The sequence below is a fragment of the Bufo gargarizans genome, chromosome 1 (genome assembly GCF_014858855.1).
Source record: "Bufo gargarizans isolate SCDJY-AF-19 chromosome 1, ASM1485885v1, whole genome shotgun sequence".
Taxonomy (NCBI): domain Eukaryota; kingdom Metazoa; phylum Chordata; class Amphibia; order Anura; family Bufonidae; genus Bufo; species Bufo gargarizans.
The window spans coordinates 720,655,644-720,676,395 of NC_058080.1; the positions used below are offsets into that span (position 1 = coordinate 720,655,644).

Consider the following 20,752-nt stretch of genomic DNA (forward strand, 5'->3'; position numbering starts at 1 on the left):
CCGGGATGAGGTCACAGCAATTAGTTAGGATGATCATACATATCCCATTAGACACACAGTCAGAATAAATCACCTGCACATGCAAAACTGGGAGAATTTCCACCCTGACCCAATATTTCAAGGATATACTGCCATCTAGTGGAGAAGATACAAAGTGCACTTGTAATGTATAGACAGAGGTTTTACCCTGCAATAACTTGCACGTCTGGGAGGACAAAAATAAAAAAGCGCCAAGTGTTATCCTAAGGTACACAGTACACCACCAAAATGCTCCGCGTACATACCGTAATATCTGAAATATTGGCTTCTATTTCCAGTATGAATCATCATACATAATATTCGAATTGCCCTGGCTTTACTAATCCTGTGTGCAATCACATCCAGAGCTGCATCTGCCGACAAGACGACCTAATAACCTATCAGCACCCCCTGCTTGTTCAGAGTCTACACTGATTTGCATTGCAGGAAATGTGCCAGTATCTGTCCTCTGCCGCATACAGGGTGAAAACACCACCATGACATTTATCAAAGTTTCTATGTGATCACCTACAATCTGCAAGTGTCCAGTTCACCACAGCGCCACCACAGGAGAAATTGAGCATTACACAGTGTCCATTCAAACCAATGAATAGTGTATGTAATTCAGGACAGGACGGGTCCTCCAGATCAAGAGATGCTCCTTGCAAACCATTGTTCGTTCTGGCCAAAAGATGAAGCCTTTGCCCATAGTCTATGAAAGCGTTTTTTCTAAGGTGGATAACCTCATTAGACTCGAGCATTCATGTACCTACCATAAAGGCAGACCGTTATGAATTAGTTATGGGGCCCTATGACCTCGTTGGGATCATTTCAGATCCTGATGGTTCCTACATGATAGGTCCACTTGTGTAAGCATGGAGTGCACGTCGGCACGTCACGCTTCAAGGAGTTAACAGAAAGGCAAAGGAAAAGCGGAAATCAGCAGAGTAAATGTAGAATCACATCTCGCCGAGGGCTCACGTTCTCTGCAGCGAGGAAACAGATGTGAGGTACGAGGCACTGATGAGGCACCCTGACACCTGCAGCCGTGTCATCAGACGCGTCGCTCCTCATCAGAGACGGAGCCTGCTCTGTAACAAGTTTCTGATTACTTTTTCCGCACCAATTAAAAACCAAGCCGAGACTTCGTCCTCTATGGCGGTGTTCTTCAGCAGTCAGGATACGACTACTCTCAGAAAGCTGGGAGTTGTAGTTACTCATCTGCTGGAGAAGCATAGGGTGGACACCTTACCGTAGGACATATGTAGTCATCCTTGCCCAATCACTATGGAAAGCGACAGTAATCTCGAGAGTGACTGTCCTGCAAACAAGACGCGAAGGGAACCTGCAGATTTCTACCTGCCCCTATAGTTTGTAAATCAGAATACTTATAGAATTACATGGAATTATAAATGTAGTACAGCACCTGAGTTAGTTATTCAATACAATGTATCTGAATAGCGCCACCTGCTGTTTGTTCTTTTCCTTTTTTTTTGTCCGTCTCACTGGGCTGGTCGAACATGTTCAGCTTAAATCTTCAACTGCCACCGGCCATATGTCCTGTTAGACGCTGTGGAGGTTATAGGGCGTTATGCAAGCGGGTGTGGACCCACTGCGCCACCGACTGGCTGTACCCTGGAGGGGGGCGTGACTAAGCAACTACCTGGTCTTCACTAGAGCCTCTGATGGCGAGGATAGGCTTGGGCCGTTAGGGTGGTTGCCAGGTGCCACTTGTCACGGAATGTGTACAGGAAACAAGACCATGCAAAATGAATATATGACTCACTGGATCCAAAACTAAGGAACAAAAAGGGAGACCCCTGCATAAGACCTGGCACTCTCCCTGACTCTGCTCAGCCTATGCGAACACCCCAATGGTGGATGATCGCATATCCACGTACCTCGACTATATAACACCTGAACACCCTACAATAGCGAGGGGACACGACCACCGGCCCCCTACACCATACACGGAGGGAGTCAGGGTCACCTGGGATCCAGCAAACATAAAATCACAAATGAATGTACAACACTTAATCTTGTAGAAGACAGGGAAATAGGATCAGCATGCACACACACTCCAGGAAGTTGTATAAACCGCACACTAATGCATTATGGGGAGGAATTTAAAGGGATGCAATCAGTCCAACTACAAGACAGCTGAGAGATGCTAACGAGATTAGGAACTGAAAACCAAAACAAAGGAAGCTCAAGGAGGAGGTTCTGAAAGGCATCTGTCAGAGCTTCTCAGATGTCTGGTTGTGACACCACTCCAGAGCAGTCCCCGAGTCAGTGGCAGCTGACCAGGGGGTCAGAGATACCGGCTACACAGAGGGGAAGGACGTGGTCAGGAAGTCCGAAGTCAGGGCGCGCAGCGATCAAGCAAAGTCCATAAACAAAGTCCAAGGTCAGAGGCAGGTGGCTAACCTGCAAAATCCGTTAAATCCAAAAAGCAGGGTCCACAGAAAAGCAGAACTCCCAAAACACCTTCACACTAGGAACTAGACAAGCTAGTGACCAAGATTGCTCAGGCGCCTTTAAAAACTTCCTGCAATCCAGCCATAGGCTGGGGAGATGGGGGGGGGGGGGGGTGTGCAGTACAAGACTAAGGCAGGAAGTGAACTCTGGCATGGAGAACAGATACAACAATTAAGCTACCTTGTCAGCATGGCGCATGGCAGCAGGAGGGAAAGAGGGAGCCCAGCGCCCACGGGCAGCAGGCACGGACCGCTCGGCTAACATAGGGAGAGAGCCACAGCAGAAAGGACACGCCCCTTGATTTGCCAGGCTGAAGAGAATCTAGCAGAGCGGTTGGAACGATGAATCGGGAGATCTCTGGACCCATGTGAGGTACATCAATCGCTTAAGTATCGCAGTGTAGCAGGGCCGCCATAGAAATGAATGGGGTCACAGCATTGCTAGCATGTTTTCTGCACACATGCAAATCGACCTTCCCACCCCAAAACGAATGTGTGGGACGCCCTGCAACCCCATTCATTCCTAAACAGCAACATTTGAACAGTGTTTCTAGGCCATAAAATATTTTTTGAAGCTCGAACAACCAGATTTTTGGCCTTCAATGGAGATCTCCGTTGCACTGGAAAACCTGGACGCGTCCTCGGAACTTTAAGGCCTCATGCACACGGCCATTGTTTGGGTCTGCATCCGAGCCACCGTTTTTGCGTTCACCGTTCCGTGGCCCCGCAAAAAAAATATAGCATGTCCTATCCTTGCCCGTTTTGTGGACAAGAATAGGCATGTCTACAATGGGCCACCCGTTCTGTAAATTGCGGAAGGCACACGGGCGGCTTCCGTTTTTTGCGGCGCGGTTTGCAGACCGGCAAAAAACTGCACGGTCGTGTGCATGTAGCCTAACAGTATCTCAAAACCACAAGATATAGCTATCAGCTACTGAGAAAATGGCTGTAAATGACAAGGTGATGCCCTGCGTCTTCTGGGCATAAAGTCCTAATAGTTCTGAATCAGATCTCAGCTTTTGACAATGTGTTTAGTCATGCAGAGAGGAGTAATGGACCACAACTCTCATTATCCATGTGCCTATTCATTCCGTTATGCTGTAGAGATCAGATACAGACTTCACTTTATCTTAGAGCGGCAAAACCATCATCAACCTCAAGACGGCTTCTGCTACGGGTCACCTGTGAGACCACATAGAAGACACAGAAGAACCATGACCTGCAGGGGCTGCGCTGAGAAATAGAGCTCAGAATCCAATTTACTCCGGGAGCAGTTTTTTTGTCGTCTCAGTTTTAACTCACAGCAGCTATGGGGAGGCATGGAGCTCGGCACTGATTATAAGTTTTAGAGTCCATTCACACGTCCGTTTGTGTTTTGCAGATCCACAAAACACGGGCACCGGCAATGTGCGTTCCGCATTTTGCGGACCACACATCGTCAGCACTCTCATAGAAAATGCCTTTTCTTGTCCGCAATTGCGGACAAGAATAGGACATGTTCTATTTTTTTTCGGAACAGACGTGCGGATGCGGACAGCATATTCCGGCCCCACTAAAAATGAATGGGTCTGCACCTGTTCCGCAAAATTGCGGAACGGATGTGGACCCATTTTGCGGACGTGTGAATGGACCCTTACAGCCACAACACATCACATGGATACAGAGATCTGCACATTCATTGCTCTGCTAGATTTAGAACAAGCTAAAAGCTCAAGGGGAGTGTCCTCTCTGCTGCAGCTCAGGGGGCGTGTCCATGCTCTCCCCATCACAGTTCAGGAGGAAGTTGAAGGATGAAACTGAGCATGTGTGGCCATCTCAGTGAGCCGGACAAAGAAATGAGAAAAACAAAAACAGCAGGTGGCGCTGTACAGATACATTTTATTGAATAGCTCAGTGGCTGTGCCAAATTTTTAATTACATGCAATTACAAAAGTTTTCAGATCCAGGTGCTGGTTTGAAAACTGTAGAATATTTTTTGTCGGACAAACTCATTTAAGGACAGCATGGGACGCTGTAAAACACAGGCAGAGGAGGTCAGCCATTTACGTGAAGAAACTTGGCTGTCCAGCCTCCGTTTTCAGTTTTGGCTGTCTCTTTAGCTGAGCAGATGACCCCCTTTAAAGGGCATCTGTCAGCAGTTCTGTACCTATGACACTGGCTGACCTGTTACATGTGCACTTGGCAGCTGAAGGCATCTGTGTTGGTCCCATGTTCATATGTGTCCGCATTGCTGAGGATACTGAGGTTTTAATATATGCAAATAAACCTCTCGGAGCAACAGGGGGCGGTACCGTTACACCTAGTGGATCTATTCTCTTTGCACCTGCCACATCTTCTGCACTTTGACAGGGCCAGACAGTGTAAACATCACCACATGTGGCCCTGTCAATCAAAGTGGAGACAGCGTGGCAGTTGCAGAGACAGAAGAGCCTCTAGGTGCAACGGTAACTCCCCCATTGCTCCTAGGGGCTTATTTACATTTAGTAAAACCCTCACTTTTCTCAGCAATGCGGGCACATATGGACATGGGACCAACAAAGATGCCTTCAGCTGCCAAGCGCACATGTAACAGGTCAGGGTACAAATCTGCTGACAGATGCCCTTTAATGACCACTGTAAGAAGGCAGATGGGCGGTCATCTAGGAGTTAAACTACAAAAGAACATCCATTTCAATTCCAGGATATTATTCTTGCGCATTAACCTTTATAACCCTCATGAGATATTAGATTGTTGCCCAGAATATTTGTTCTCTTTATCCCTGACCTATTAAAAATGCCTAATCTCATCCGACATTCCGGTTTTACTAGCGTCTCGGTAAATAGGAATAAAATGACTCATACAGTAGATGCAATGCTTCACCGGATACAAGACAGCGCGAGGAACGCATCGGAGACGACGGCAGTATGGGAAAACTCTAAAAAGGTTCGGGCTGTCTATTAGGCGACACGGTTTATTGGTTAAAGGGAGTTTACGCATTTAATAACCCTTTAAGAATGGGGGTCATTTACAACGCAGGCTATGCCACTTTCTGGAATATAAAACGTCCCAAGACCGCGTTTTGCGACTTTAATGCACAGTGCGACAATATCTTTGGGAGCGGTGAGGGCTGGCCAGGGTTACATCGGCCCTGGCATATTTACTTACGTTTATGCCAATTTTAGGCGTAAAAAGTAGTTGAAAAACGACTCCACTCAAAGGGTGGAGTAGTTTTTCACCGATAGGCGCACACAGCAGGAGGATGCGCGGCAAGATTCATGCATCGTCATAACTTAGGCGCATCCTCCGCCAGCGCAAACGGTAAAACAAAGACCGAAGTACAAAATCAGTCTCTGTCAGTGACTCCCAATGTCTCTGCAATATGCCCGGAGCTCCCCTGACTTAGGGCTCATGCACCCGAACGTATTTTCTTTCCGCTTCCGTTCCGGGGTTTTTTGCGGACCGTATGCGGAACCATTCACTTCAATGGGTCCGCATAAACAAAGGAAGGTACTCTGTGTGCATTCAGTTTCTGTATTTCCGTTCCGCAAAAAAGTAGTGCACGTCCTATTATTGTCCGCAAATCATGGTTCAAGTCAATGGGTCCACCAAAAATACGGAACACATCCGTAGGTCATCCGTATTTTGCGGATCCATACTGTAGAAATGCTAGGCCCAGCCCATATTGATCATGTGTTTGGTGATTAATAAGTTACTGTTTCTGTTTCCGATCCGCAAAAAACGTATCGCATACGGAAACCATACGGATATGTTTTGTGAAATAACGAATGGAAGAGGACTTAAATCAGAGAGAAAAAAAACCCTCAGATACGGAACAACGGATCCGTTAAAAACGGACCGCAAAACTACAACGGTCGTGTGCATGAGCCCTTAGTCAATACTTGCATTCCACATGAAATAAGAATTCTATATACTCTTCTCGGAGAACATTTTTGCTCTACCCGTCTTCTGTTATTCCTCCTGGAAATGTATGAATAAACTGACAACTTGGTTCTATCAATTCCCCTTTGAATAGAGTGTCGCCTACACTGTCCGCTATGACAGTATCAGTGTAGGATTATGCCCCTATGGCCTCCTGCACACGGCCATTGCTCGGCCTTTCCGTGTAATGGTGACCGCAATTTGTGGTCCCCAATGCATGGGAAACATCCGTGCAGATTCCTCAGACGGATCCAGACCCATTCAACTTGAATAGGTCCGTGATCCGTCCGCACCCCAAATAAAAATTTTCTGTAGTGCGGAGGCACTGGAGAGAAACCTACCGGAAGCACTACGGAGTGCTTCTGTGGGGTTCCGGGCTTCTATTCCACACCGCATCCTTCCAGATTGAATGGGTCCGCATCTGTGATGCGGCCGGTGCCCGCATATTGCAGACCAGCTGTTTGCGGGCCGGAATACAGGCACGGCCAGGCAATGGCAATGTGCACGAGACCTTAAAGCAAAACCCAGTTGTTTATTTCCTAGGAGGACTAAGAGAGGAACAACAAAACACATAAGTCTAAGAAAAGATGCTCTAGGATTATAATTTATTGGAGAATGATAGCATTACGACATGTCTGGAGAGGCCCTCTTTAAACCTCTGTTCAGACCTTACATGACACTTGCGGAGTGGCTCCTAAATTCTACAGTATTATCTTCCACTCCAGATACATTTTTGGGAGGGTCTGTGCACCCTCGAGTAGGTGCTGCTGGTTTCTTGCCTGCAACTCAATCTTAGACCTCACACAGTATCCTGTAGAGGAGATAAGCGTGCTGCAAGACCCCTTATCTGGCTCGTGTCCGTTCATTTTATTTGTTTGTAGGACTAAAGATACCGTAGAGGAGATAAGCGGCTGCAGCCATATCTCAATGGGTTCCAGTGGATAGGATCGACCAATTCAATGGCCCGCAATAATGCGACAGGACTCTGTGTTATACGTATCCGTATGTCCGTTCCATAGCCCTACAAAAAAAAAAAAAAATAGAAGAACATGTCCTATTTTGTCCGTTTTAGGCATTGTTACAATGGATCCGCAAAAAAAAAAAAAAAAAAAAAAAACGGATGGCATACAGAGGTCATCCAGTTTTTTTTTTTTTGCGGATCTGCAATTTGCGGACCGAAAAACACTTACGGTCGTGTGCATGTAGCCCAACTAAACTAATCCTGGTTTCACTACAGACAGAGGAGCAAAAAATGTCACATAACAAAATTCTGACATGCCGTCAAATCTCTGAGCAGTGGGTTAACCTGCAGTCCTATGTAAAACCACAGACGCCACGTCATGAGCTGTGTCAGAAGACAAACTTAGCTCTGCTATATGACGGCAGCTATAACACCTCCGGAAAACGTAGAATCGACTCTCCGATTATCTCTGTTGTCTTGAATGAAGCGGCAGCTGGAAGAAAGTGTCTTTGTTTCTCTCTCTCTAGACCCGACTGTGAGATACAAATGTCTCCTGAGTGTATCTGCCGTATCCTGCCGGGGATCACACATGACATTTCCACAAGTCTGGCTGGGTTCACAGTGATAACACGGTATAAGCAGTGTTAGGACTCCTATAGATATGCAGCCAGACAGCAGGGTTATCTACAGACAAGGGACCCTGGGATCCTGCACCTCTGTGTCCAGTGATTGACTGCAGCAGTCACACGTTCTCAACGTGGCGCCACCACTGCAGCAAGGTAAGCAGATCCGCCTGCGACATCCGGAACAGCGGTGCAGGATCCAGGGTAAGTAACGATCACTTCTTTACTGCGGGTGGCCGCCGATCCTCTGTGTTGTCCAGTTTCAGGAGGAAACCTGACAACCCCTTTAGCTTGTTAGCAAATTGTATTTGGTTAGAGGTTAGAGGTCTGGATAGGCGTTGCATATTGTATGTCTAGGACCCCTTTGCTATCTTATACTGTTATATCTGCAGTATATGTTGGTTCTAATTTGGTTAGAGTTTCCACCAAAAAGCCAGAAAATAAACACAGAAACCCAATTATAACATGTTTTTGGGAACGGCCATGCGGATATACGGTATGGACACAGAATTCATACAGATTAATTTCAGGGTTTTTTTTGCCGACTCATTGAAGTTAATAGTTCAGCATATGGGCCGCAAAAAAATAAAAATTAAAAATAAAAGTACAGGGAAAAAAAATTGCCCTAAGGGACTGGGGAGAACACAGGAGATGTGAGAACTGATTATCTATCACCACTATAACATCCTGCTTATCACTGTTAATAGTGTAAGGAGATGAGAACACAGTAGAGGGGAGAACTGATTTTCTATCACCTCTAGAACACCTTGCCTCATCACTGTTTATAGTATAAGGACAGGAGAACGCGGGAGAGGTGAGAACTAATCTATCTATCACCACTAGAACACCCTGCTTATCACTGTGTATAGTATAAGAACAGGAGAGAACACAGAAATGAGAACCAATTACCTATCACCACTAGAACACCCTGCTTTAAAGACCCTGCTCATCACTGCTTATAGTATAAGGGACAGAAGAGAACACAGAAGAGGTGAGAACTGATTATCTATCACCACTAGAACACCCTGCTTAGCACTGTTAATAGTATAAGAAGAGGTGAGAACTGATTATCCATCACCTCTAGAACACCCTGCTTATCACTGTGTATAGTATAAGAACAGGAGAGAACCGATTACCTATCACCACTAGAACACCCTGCTTATCACTGTGTATAGTATAAGCACAGGGCAGAACACAGGAGAGGTGAGAACTGATTATCTATCACCTCTAGAAGACCCTGCTCATCACTGCTTATAGTATAAGGGACAGAAGAGAACACAGGAGAGGTGAGAACTGATTATCTATCACCTCTAGAAGACCCTGCTCATCACTGCTTATAGTATAAGGATAGGGAAGAACACAGGAGAGGTGAGAACTGATTATCTATCACCACTTGAACACCCTACTTATCACTGCTTTTGAAAGATAAGGGCCTTAGATTGACAGAACATAAAACATATTTACGATTAACATTTCTAAACGATTCTAAAAGGTATATGAAAATAAATCAATCAGTTACACAATATCCGATAATATTTTTTTAAAGCTGGATGTTTCTACCGACTCCACCCAAAACTAGTGTCGACCCCAACTGAGTTACGGTCAGTGGAAAACCCATTAAAACCAATGTGTACGGTGTACTGTAATAAAATACTCATATTAATTATTATTATTATTATAAAGCCAGCACCCGCCACATATGAAGCGAGCTAAGCTCATGAGCCTTCTCCATACAGTCCGTTAACGTAAATGACGCATGTGATTTTGCCTCAAGGGGTTAATATCTAGACTGTGAGCCCCACTGGGGACAATGAGTCCTAATAATGTCTGTAAAGCGCTGTGGAATAGGTCAGCGCTATATAAGTGGGTAACATAAATAATACTGCAATTATATTACTATGGATAGCGGTATCAACAGATGAACAGTAGTAATACTTATATACAAGGAGATTCCAGGATGAGAAAAAAAAAAAAAAAGGCTGCTTTCCACCAGAAACAGCGCCACCGCAGTTGATAGGTTGGGTGTGGTATTGCAGCTCAGCCCCATTTACTGGTACTTCAATACAGCCGAGCTGCAATATCAGACACTACCTGTAGCAGTGAGGCAACCATATATATATTTTTTCTAATCCTGTAAAAACTCTTAAGTAATGCAATATCATCATTATCATCATATAGGTATGAGAAACTGATACATAATATGGTATAACAGTCATCATGAATAATGCTGCTATCAGTAACCCATGGTTCAACCCATCGCTTCATAATCTATCCATGAACCACAACAGGCCCAACGCTCGCTGCGGCAGTGGAATACATGAATGCATTTACCTACCTCATCTAGTAAGATTGGGATTAACACAGAGCGTGTGCTACGCGGTATTTATTAACTATTCATGAGGATTACTTTACTGTACACGGAAGTAAGCCGCACGCTCCGCAGCAAACCTCATTCTGAGGCTACAACCCCATCATTAGCACACAGGAGACATTACTGGCCCAGGGACAGGTCATATTCCACATCAGATGGAAATTCTCCCAGAGGCAATTTGTATTCTACACAATGTCGAGCGCCATCAGCCTGCAGGAAGGTGGCACGGGCCGCCTATTCTTAAGATAATAAGACACGGGGGTACAGTAAAGTGGACGGCTATATTATAGCCACATCATAAGCAAGGCTCCTCCAGCATCGCTGTGCAATTACTGATTTTATGCAGCAAGTGAAATATCCTGCCCGACAAACTGAAAGGGGAAAAATATCAGGCAAGATGATCAGCTCTGCACTTGAAGAACAGGAGCAAGTAGTAAGAACGACCCAAAATCAATCCAGGAATGCATAAGAACGGCTCAACGTGTTCTACATAGCACTCATTTTAGAATACTGATAGATAGGTATATTTCTGCAATCCCTATTTGTATGGCAGAAACAGCTTTACAAGTAATTTTGTTTGTTTAAAAAAAACCATAATGAATCCTACCTTATGTGTCCACAGCTCAAATGCAGATTATATACAGCACTATATAAAAAGACACATATGCATGTTTTTCTCAATATCTGACATGAAATCAGAATAAACCTTTCCTGTTTTTGGTCAAATTAGGATTACCATAATATTATTATTTGCCAAATGCCAGAATAGTGAGAGAGAGAGAGAGAGAGAGAGAGACACACAGAGTGAGAGAGAGAGACACAGAGTGAGAGACAGTGAGAGTGAGAGTGTGAGAGTGAGAGAGAAGTTTTTAAGGCATTTTCTATTACTTTCTGCAATGTCAAAAGTTTACATACACTAAGATTACTATGCCTTTAAACAATTCTGGACTGCCCATATGATGATGTCATGTGTTTGGGAGCTTCTGTTAGGTTTGTTGACAACATCTTGTAGATGTATTTACATGCACACCTGAAACAATGCTTCTTTGAGCAGCATCATGGGAAAGTGTAAAGAAATTAGCCAAGATATCAGGAAGAGAATTGTGGACTTGCACAAGTCTGGCTCAACCTTGGGTGCAATTTCAAGATACCTGAAAGTGCCTCGTTCATCTGTACAAACAATTATATGCAAACAAGATGGGAATGTCCAGCCATAGTACCGCTCAGGAAGGAGACTGGTTCTGTGTCCCAGAGATGAACGTGCTTTGGTCCGACATGTGCATATCAACCCGAGAACAAAAGCAAAAGACCTTGTGAAGATGATGGCAGAAGCTGGGAAGACTGTGTCCATATCCACAGTGAAGCGAGTACTGTATTAACATGGGCTGAAAGGCCACTCTACCAGGAAGAAGCCATTACTCCAAAAGAAACATAAAAAAAGCCAGATTAGTGTTTGCAAATGAATACAGGAACAAAGACCTACATTTTTGGAGACATGCCCTGTGGTCTGACGAAATTAAAATTGAACTTTTTGGCCATTATGACCATCGTTACAGTTGAAGAAAAAAGGGAGAAGCTTGGAAGCGTAAGAACACCATCCCAACTGTGAAACACGGGGGTGGCGGCATCATGTTGTGGGGTTGTTTTGCTGCAGGAGGGACTGGTGCACTTCACAAAAGAGATGGCATCATCAGGAAAGAAGATTATGTGGAAATACTGAAGAAACATCTCAAGACATCAGCCAGCAAGTTAAAGCTTGGGCGGAAATGTGTCTTCCAAATGGACAATGACCCGAAGCATACTGCCAAACTGGTTACAAAGTGGCTTGAGGATAACAAAGTCAATGTTTTAGAGTGGCCACCACAAAGCCCTGATCTCCATCCTATGGCTCAGTTACACCAGTTTTGTGAGGAGGAATAAACCCAAATTCTAACCAACTATTGTGAGAAGCTTGTGGAAGGATATCCAAAATGTTTGACCCAAGTCATACAGTTTAAGGGCGATGGTAACAAATATTAATGAAATGTATTGTATGTAAACTTTTGACTTTGCAGAAAGTAATAAAAATGCCATAAAACATTTTCTCTCTCCCTCTCTCTCATTATTCTGGCATTTGGCAAATAATAATAATTATGGTAATCCTAATTGACCAAAAACAGGAAAGGTTTATTCTGATTTCATGTCATATATTGAGAAAAACATGCATATGTGTCTTTTTATATAGTGTATATAAACATCTGGTTTCAACTGTAGATATGGTTATATCTCCATGGTGACAGACTACAAACAAACCCTATGTAGTCTGATCCCACTGTAACACCCCGGAGTGGTATTACCATTTCTGCCCTGCGCTACTGTCTTTTATTGCTAACACCAATGTCATCTTTGTATTTATTTCCAGGTCCTTCAGAACTGTGCATTTATATTACTCTTATACAACTATTATGTTCATGGAATATGTCTGGTTCACCAGCAGGTGGCAGCATATATGGCAGAGCTATCCTTAGACAGAATGGAACTCACCATTCCATTCCCCCCCCCCCCCCCTTTGGTAGGAGCTGCTCTGGAAACTAATTTTCAGCCTAGCAGCGTCCATGGAATATGGATGACACATGGAGGGCAAAAAGTGGACAACATGAATCCTTCACGGATATCTTCAGAGAAGAACAACTGACCATCTCGTCACAGATGTCATCATGGACATGGATGTGTAAAAGAGGCCTAAGAAAATAGGGGATCTGAAAGGTCAGAATAATCCACATCTCTACATCATATTCCATATAAGTGCACCCCTGTAAGGATGACCTGGGGGTCCTGTCCTGCATTTTTACTTGTGGTGGCACTGCAGGGAAATTGAACATCTACTACCAGGTTCCTTCACTGATTACAACTAATTCGCCGGGGGTCACAGTGAGGCGAAACTTTATCACCTGACAAAAGATTCCTACAAGAAGGGATCGTCCAAAGTGGAGAACTCTTTAAAAGGAGTTATCCTGGATTTGGATATTGACGGCCTATCCTCCGGTGAGCACTGTGGACTCCTCGCAGCTTACCAAGCACTGCACTCGAAAAAGAATGTTGCAATAAATATCTTATTTATTTTCTTATATTTTTGAGTGTATATATATATCCATTTGAAAAAATTGACGCCATCCGATACCTCCACTACTCAGAGAACTCAGCCCGTAAACAAGGTTGGCCAGTATACTATGAATTAATTTTTTCGGATGGAGATGTGTAATATGTAATATATATATATATATATATATATATATATATATACACATACATATACACACACACACACACACCTAAAGAATTATTAGGAACACCTGTACTATTTCTCATTAACGCGATTATCTAGTCAACCAATCACATGGCAGTTGCTTCAATGCATGTAGGGTTGTGGTCCTGGTCAAGACAATCTCCTGAACTCCAAACTGAATGTCAGAATGGGAAGGAAAGGTAATTTCAGCAATTTTGAGCGTGGCATGGTTGTTGGTGCCAGACGGGCCGGTCCGAGTATTTCACAATCTGCTCAGTTACTGGGATTTTCACTCACAACCATTTCTAGGGTTTACAAAGAATGGTGTGAAAAGTGAAAAACATCCAGTATGCGGCAGTCCTGTGGGCGAAAATGCCTTGTTGATGCTAGAGGTCAGAGGAGAATGGGCCGACTGATTCAAGCTGATAGAAGAGCAACGTTGACTGAAATAACCACTCGTTACAACCGAGGTATGCAGCAAAGCATCTGTGAAGCCACAACACGCACAACCTTGAGGCGGATGGTCTACAACAGCAGAAGACCCCACCGGGTACCACTCATCTCCACTACAAATAGGAAAAAAAGAGGCTGCAATTTGCACAAGCTCACCAAAATTGGACTGTTAAGAACTTGAAAAATGGTTTCTTGAACATGACAATGAGTTCACTGTACTAAAATGGCCCCACAGTCACCAGATCTCAACCCAATAGAGCATCTTTGGGATGTGGTGGAACTGGAGCTTCGTGCCCTGGATGAGCATCCCTCAAATCTCCATCAACTGCAAGATGCTATCCTATCAATATGGGCCAACATTTCTAAAGAATGCTATCAGCACCTTGTTGAATCGGTGCCACGTAGAATTAAGGCAGTTCTGAAGGCAAAAGGGGGTCCAACACCGTATTAGTATGGTGCTCCTAATAATTCTTTAGGTGAGTGTGTGTATAATATATATATATATATATATATATATATATATATATATATATATATATATATATATATATATACACACACACACACATATATACACACATACACATGCATACACACACACATATATATACAAAGAAATAAGAAAATAAACAACATATTTATTGCAACATTCTTTTTCGAGTGCCGTGGTCTTTCCATTAACATTTACCACTGAGCACCGTCCATACTAAATGAGGAGTGCCGTTTAACTCTTGTCTTTAAGCCCACCAAGCACAGCGCAGTACATTGTATAGTGGCTGTGCTTGGTATTGCAGCTCAGGCCCATTCACTTTAATGCGACTGAACTGCGCCTAGGCCATGTGATCGATGTATGGTGAGGTCACTGGCGTAGGAAATGGCATAAGCACTCACAGCGTGCCACAGACTCTTCAAACAACTAATGAGCAGGGGTGCCAGGGCTCGGATCCCCGCCAATCTGATACTGATGACCTATCCTGAGGACTGGTTATCAATATGGAAATCCTGGATCACCCCTTTAAGGCTTGTCCTCTATATGGAACCTTTTAGTTACTGTATATTAAGGAGTACTACAACCATCACATTCTCTACACCGCCATGATTTACTACCAATCAGGAAGACAAAAGTACAGACAGACATAATTAACATCAGTCAACCATTACCTTGCTCCAAAGATGTCCTTCTTTGCCAAGTCGATGCCAGATACAATCTTTACTCTGAGGATGCGAGATTCCTCCTAAGAAATAGAAGAGGCCGGTTATTAACACTCCAGGTATGAATTAGAGCCACACAATAGCGTGGTAACATATAATGAATGGGGCTTCCCGGTTTTCCGTAAAGAAATCTGCATAAAATGAAGTTATACAACTTTTTAACATCTTGAAAATGACAAGGAACTGAAACACAAAGCATATCTGTTTGCTGTCAGTGAATGAGAACCCTCTTCAGAGCCAGCAATCCTGTCCATAACCAGTCCTGCTCTCAGATGAGAAGTGGATACAGTTGTATCCGGTCTAGACAATGCTCTGTGAGCTAAACAGCCCAGACTCCAGACGGATACATTGTAGCAAATGAGCAAAGAGAGGAGTCTACGCTGGATACAAATGTATCCACTTCTCAGCAGGACTGGTTATGGGCTGGATTACTGCCTCTGACTATAGACGAGTGTCCTCACTCACAGCATGTTTAAAAATGAAGAGGAACTGAAACAAAGTGTATTTTAGAAATGATATAAAATATTGATTTAAGATTTATTGACCAAACGGGGTCATTTTTTACGGGTAGCTCCTGTATGGCCGGCGCGACTGCGCTGATTTACACTTATGAGTGTCATAAAAGTTTTCATAGAGGTAGAAACTGTGCCCGGGTGATGGCGTCAGAGCTGTATACCAGTGACTCAGGACATTGTGATTCATAATAAAAGCATACTGTACAACAGAAAAATGTGGATTGCCAAGAAAAGGAGTGCAGGATCTACTGTATCAATTATACACAGGGCTGGGTTATAGCAGGGTACAAGGGGCACCTGCCCTCAGACCTCCACTAACCACCTTCTTATGGTTGGTTCTTATGATCTGGTTGTTAAAACAAGAACAGGTGAACTAGTCCCTCGAGCTCTGGCCAATCAAAATTAGCCAGTGTCCTATCAGGAACCTGATGTCCTGCAGTCTGGAATGATCCACTGGTGGAGCTGCCGACGTAATTCACACCTCTGCAAACAGGGACTTAATAGGATGGAAGATTAGCTCAGCCACCTGTAACAACACACTCCCATTACCTCCCATTAACAGACACACAGAGACTTCAATTTTTGGTATAAAGGGCCGTAGCGACCAATTTATTAACATATTAATCCATCATAACATTTTCTTTGTACACTTACTGTACATGTAACCGAATAACGCCAAACATTCCAACTTCCTAATCCCCTAAAGAGGTATCCTGGAAGGCAACCCAATAATTTTACATTTTCCAGTTGTAATTCCACCTTACCCTTGGCTGCACTCACCGACCCAAGGGCACCAAACACCAACATTATGCCCCTGCAGGCCTTCTGGCCATAACAGGAGCCCTCATCCTTCAAAACCTCCTAAGATGCACGCCCCAAGTAGTTTTGCCTCCCAGGACCCCCTTTTACATGCGCCCGCTACGACAAACCCTCCCCCCCTACAATAAACCAAACATAATAAGGGCAGGTGGGCGGGAGCTTAAAACCCTACTATCCGGCAAGTGACTAACCCCGCCCCTCACTTGCTTAAATACTGCCCGAAAAAGCTTCCCTGTCCCCCCCCCCCCCCCACTTGACCAATCCCTGCCCTGCATCCATTTTTCAAAATACTTAACCCCTTTAAGCCTCACACTTCCTCTAATTCAAGCCGCAATTCGCTAAGGCTGCGCCCCGCTCCATCGCTCTTCGGACTATAAGTACAGAAATGGCTATTTTGGGGTCCCATGGACATCAGTAGAGCGGGCCCTATAAGTGGGTGTGATGGTGGATCTGGAGCCGAGAGGCAGGATGGGGGCATTCAGCAAATATTTTGTCCCAGGGCTTCCACCAATCTTAGTTTATTCCTGTATATTGTAAATGTGTGGTCATCGGTGGACACAGATCCTCTGCACCTTGGCCCTGAGGGCTTCTCAAGTCCTCCCCTTACCCTCCTCATCTCTCAGTCAGTGAGAAAGCTCCTCTGTGATTAGCCGATAAGCTTATGATACAGTATAGGAGTATCTGTCTACAGCTGTGGATGTGGGAGCATGAGGACAGAGTTCACCAGTCGTAACAAGTAACCCCTCCGCTGCTCTAGACCACCATGGATTTGGTCATTAATGTCTCCAATGTCATTGACAACCAGGGAACTTACAAATAACATTTCCATTGGCCTATAAGACCTCCATAGCCCTAGACAATTAGGAATATTATAATTAACACCTCCACTGTCCCAGACCACTAGGGATAACATAATGAACATTTCCACTGCCGAAGAACATCAGAAGAACCAAAACATCACACTTACGGTTAAGGCACCACTATTGCATATTTCTACATTTTGAAATTCGTTTTTTTGACCTCACTTGGACATTTGGGATACATTTATAAAAAACAAAAAGTTTACTTTCTACACATTAATTAACATCTCCACTTCCCCAGCCCACCAGGGGTGTTACCATGAACCCCTTCACTGTACTTATCCTCCAGGGATGTTACTACTGATCCCTTCACTGCCCTTGGAAACTGAGGATGTGATAGTTAACCTTTCACTACCCTAGACCACCAGGGATGTGATCATTTACCTTTCATTACCCTAGACCACTAGGGATGTAACTATAAACCAGTTTATTGCTCTATTTACAATAGTTGCCTTTTAACCTAAAAACCCTAGGAAAATTCCACATATCTACTTGGCTAAGCTCCTCCAGAGGCACTTGGGGTAGGAGTTTCAAGTTCTTACTACTGGTAATAAATACCATTGCATGAGCAAACTGTGCTCTAATATCCACCATATAAACCCAAGGACGGCCCCATCCACTTTACACAGACTCGCCGCTTCCCATGAAAGATGCTTTCTGTAACATCTTGTTTATTTCCTGAGAGTTTATCACACAGAAGTAATATCGTCACCACAACATTCAGCATCAGATTATTGCTGCCTCGTAATCTTCCATGGCAGGCAGCCATACTTGTGTTGCTAGGCAGCTATTGGACTGTAAAATCGTTACGATCACTTATTAAAACAAGCGACAATAAAAACTTTGTTTTGCACAAACTCGGTCAGGGAGGCGAAGTCACTGCGGTTAGCGGAAATATTTCAGAAAGCACATCAGAGTGCAGGCGATAAATTATTAATCGCAATGATTACTGTTTATTATTACTACTTTGCGGACTATTTTATATTGTTCACACTGTACAGGAGCCCGGGAAAAAAATAATAATAAACAGGTGATCATGCCGACAGGAGCTGTAGAGGTGGTCAGAATATCTAAGATTTTTCCCGGAAACAGGCCGGATCCTTACCAGTTCCATTAAAGTCAACGGGGCCTCATGGTGCTCTGGGCTATGCCGGATACGATGTCTTTACCGCTAGCTTTAGTTTAAGGCTTACCGTAGTTTACACTTTAGTTATTTGATCAGTTATTTCCATCAGTGATTCTGAGCCAAAACCAGGTGCGGGTCCAAAAACACAGAACAGGTGCAGATCTTTCCATTATAGCGTGTGTAGGCTTCACTAACTGAAGTGTGAGGTTGGCCTTAAACGCAAGACAAAAATGTGGCGTGAACCCTTCGTAAATTTGTCCCTAAATCTTTGCACTAAAGCTGCACTGTTAGGGCTCATGCTCACCACCACATTTTCCTTCAGTCTCCGTTCCGTTTTTGTTTTGTTTTTGCAGCCTGTATGTGGAAACATTCACTTCAATGGGTCTGCAATAAAAATAAAAATTCGGAAATGACCTTGTGTGCATTCCATTTCCGTATGTCCGCAAATCGGTTACGCAAAAAATAGAACATGTCCTAGTCTTGTCCTTTTGCAAACAAGGTCAGGCATTGTGGGGGGTTCAGTCCGCACAACCCTATGCAGGTGCACATTGCTATGGCGAAATACAGATACAAACGCAAAAACACAAAATGCAATGGCACTCTGCCCTGCCTTTATGCTGGATGTTGAATGAGGCATTGGTGTACATTTTGGCCAAAACGTAATAAGCCACTCACCGCGTCAAGGTCGCCTCCATGAGTGGTCCCTAACACTAGTTCCCACCTGTTATGGGCCATGACAGCCACAAAAAATCCAGGGAGCGCAGGTCAGGCATTGTTTCGATGGATCCGCAAAAAAAAAAAAAATAAACTGATGCAACATCCATTTTTTTCACAGATCCGTGTTTTGCGGAACCACAAAATACATATGGCTGTGTGCATGAGCCCTTTCAGTGTGCCTCTACTGTGCTGCTGGAGACTAGATAGGCAGGATTACTTCACTGGCTCTAGCAGAGGAAAAAGTAAAAGAGACAGATACAGAAGAGAGATTGGGAGACAGCATTGGAGAGACTGAGAAGAGAGAGTTACATATAAAAAAGAGAAGACAGAGTAAGAGAGGCTGGAGAGATTTAGAGTGGTGTATATATTAGATAAAAGAGAGAGAGTTAGCGAGACTAGAGAGCAGAAAGATACTAAACCGAGGAAAGGGAGAAAGGTAAGAGAGAGCTAAAGGGACGGAAAACAGAAAGAGACAGCTAGAGAGAAAGGAGGCAAAAGAGAGATGGACGTGAGGGTAGAAATATGGACGCTATAGTGGAGAGAGTTTACACGGTCCAATTGTTGGGCAGCATATCGGGAATAAACGTTCCTACAAACGCTCGCTCCCGATAATCTGCCCGTCTAAAGATGCCGCAGGTCACCCGATGAGCGAGCGGAACATGCAGACACCTAAATGATCATTTCTGGGCAGACGATCGTGCTGTCTGAACAGCGCTCTAGTGCCCAGAAACAAAGCCGCGGTATGAAGACGAGCAATAGAGGCAGCCATCTCTTGTCCTCATACTGTGGAGGTGATCGCTGCCTATAAATGCAATGCTTCGCCTCCACTAACGAGCAGAAAATTGTCAGAAGCAACGCTTCCTTCCCCACAACCGTGTGCTCTTTCGATGCATGTAAATGCAGCATTAGAGAAGGGGAAGATCCTGTAAAGAACCATATCATGTCCGTCTGAACGTGGGCCAAGTATGTGCATGTCTGTAAGGGTCCATTCACACGTCAGTATTTTGTAATCCGCATCCGTTCCGCAAATTTGCGGAACAGAATGCAGACCCATTCATTTCAATGGCCCCGCACTCAGTGTGCTGTCTGCATCCGTTGTTCTGTCCATTATGCGGATCCGCAAAAAAAAATAGAGCTTGTCCTACTATCGTCTGCAAAATGCAATCCAGGAAATAGGAAAAAAACTAACATTATTTTACCCTAGCAACATATATTCCTCCTTTCGCTTTTTTGCGGAAAAAACTAAACGGATCCGGGTGTACAATTGTAAAAATGGAAGGTTTTTGCGGAAACACGGATCCGCAAAAAACGGAACGGAAATCAGGAAAAGGCTACATGCACATGACCGTATGTGTTTTGCGGTCCGTATGCCATTTATTTTATTTTTTGCGGATCCATTGTAACAATGCCTAAAAC

At 44.1% G+C, this 20,752-nt stretch overlaps 1 protein-coding gene across 3 annotated transcripts in view; it reads right to left on the reverse strand.

Moving 5' to 3' along the window:
* The window catches only part of NEDD4L (NEDD4 like E3 ubiquitin protein ligase), a 358,039-nt gene that overhangs the window by 218,148 nt on the left and 119,139 nt on the right, over positions 1 to 20,752 (reverse strand). For all 3 annotated transcript variants that reach the window (XM_044276355.1, XM_044276357.1, XM_044276356.1), the window contains exon 2: positions 15,249 to 15,322. In XM_044276355.1, coding sequence (XP_044132290.1) covers positions 15,249 to 15,322 — 74 coding nt within the window. The remainder of the gene's footprint in view (positions 1 to 15,248; positions 15,323 to 20,752) is intronic.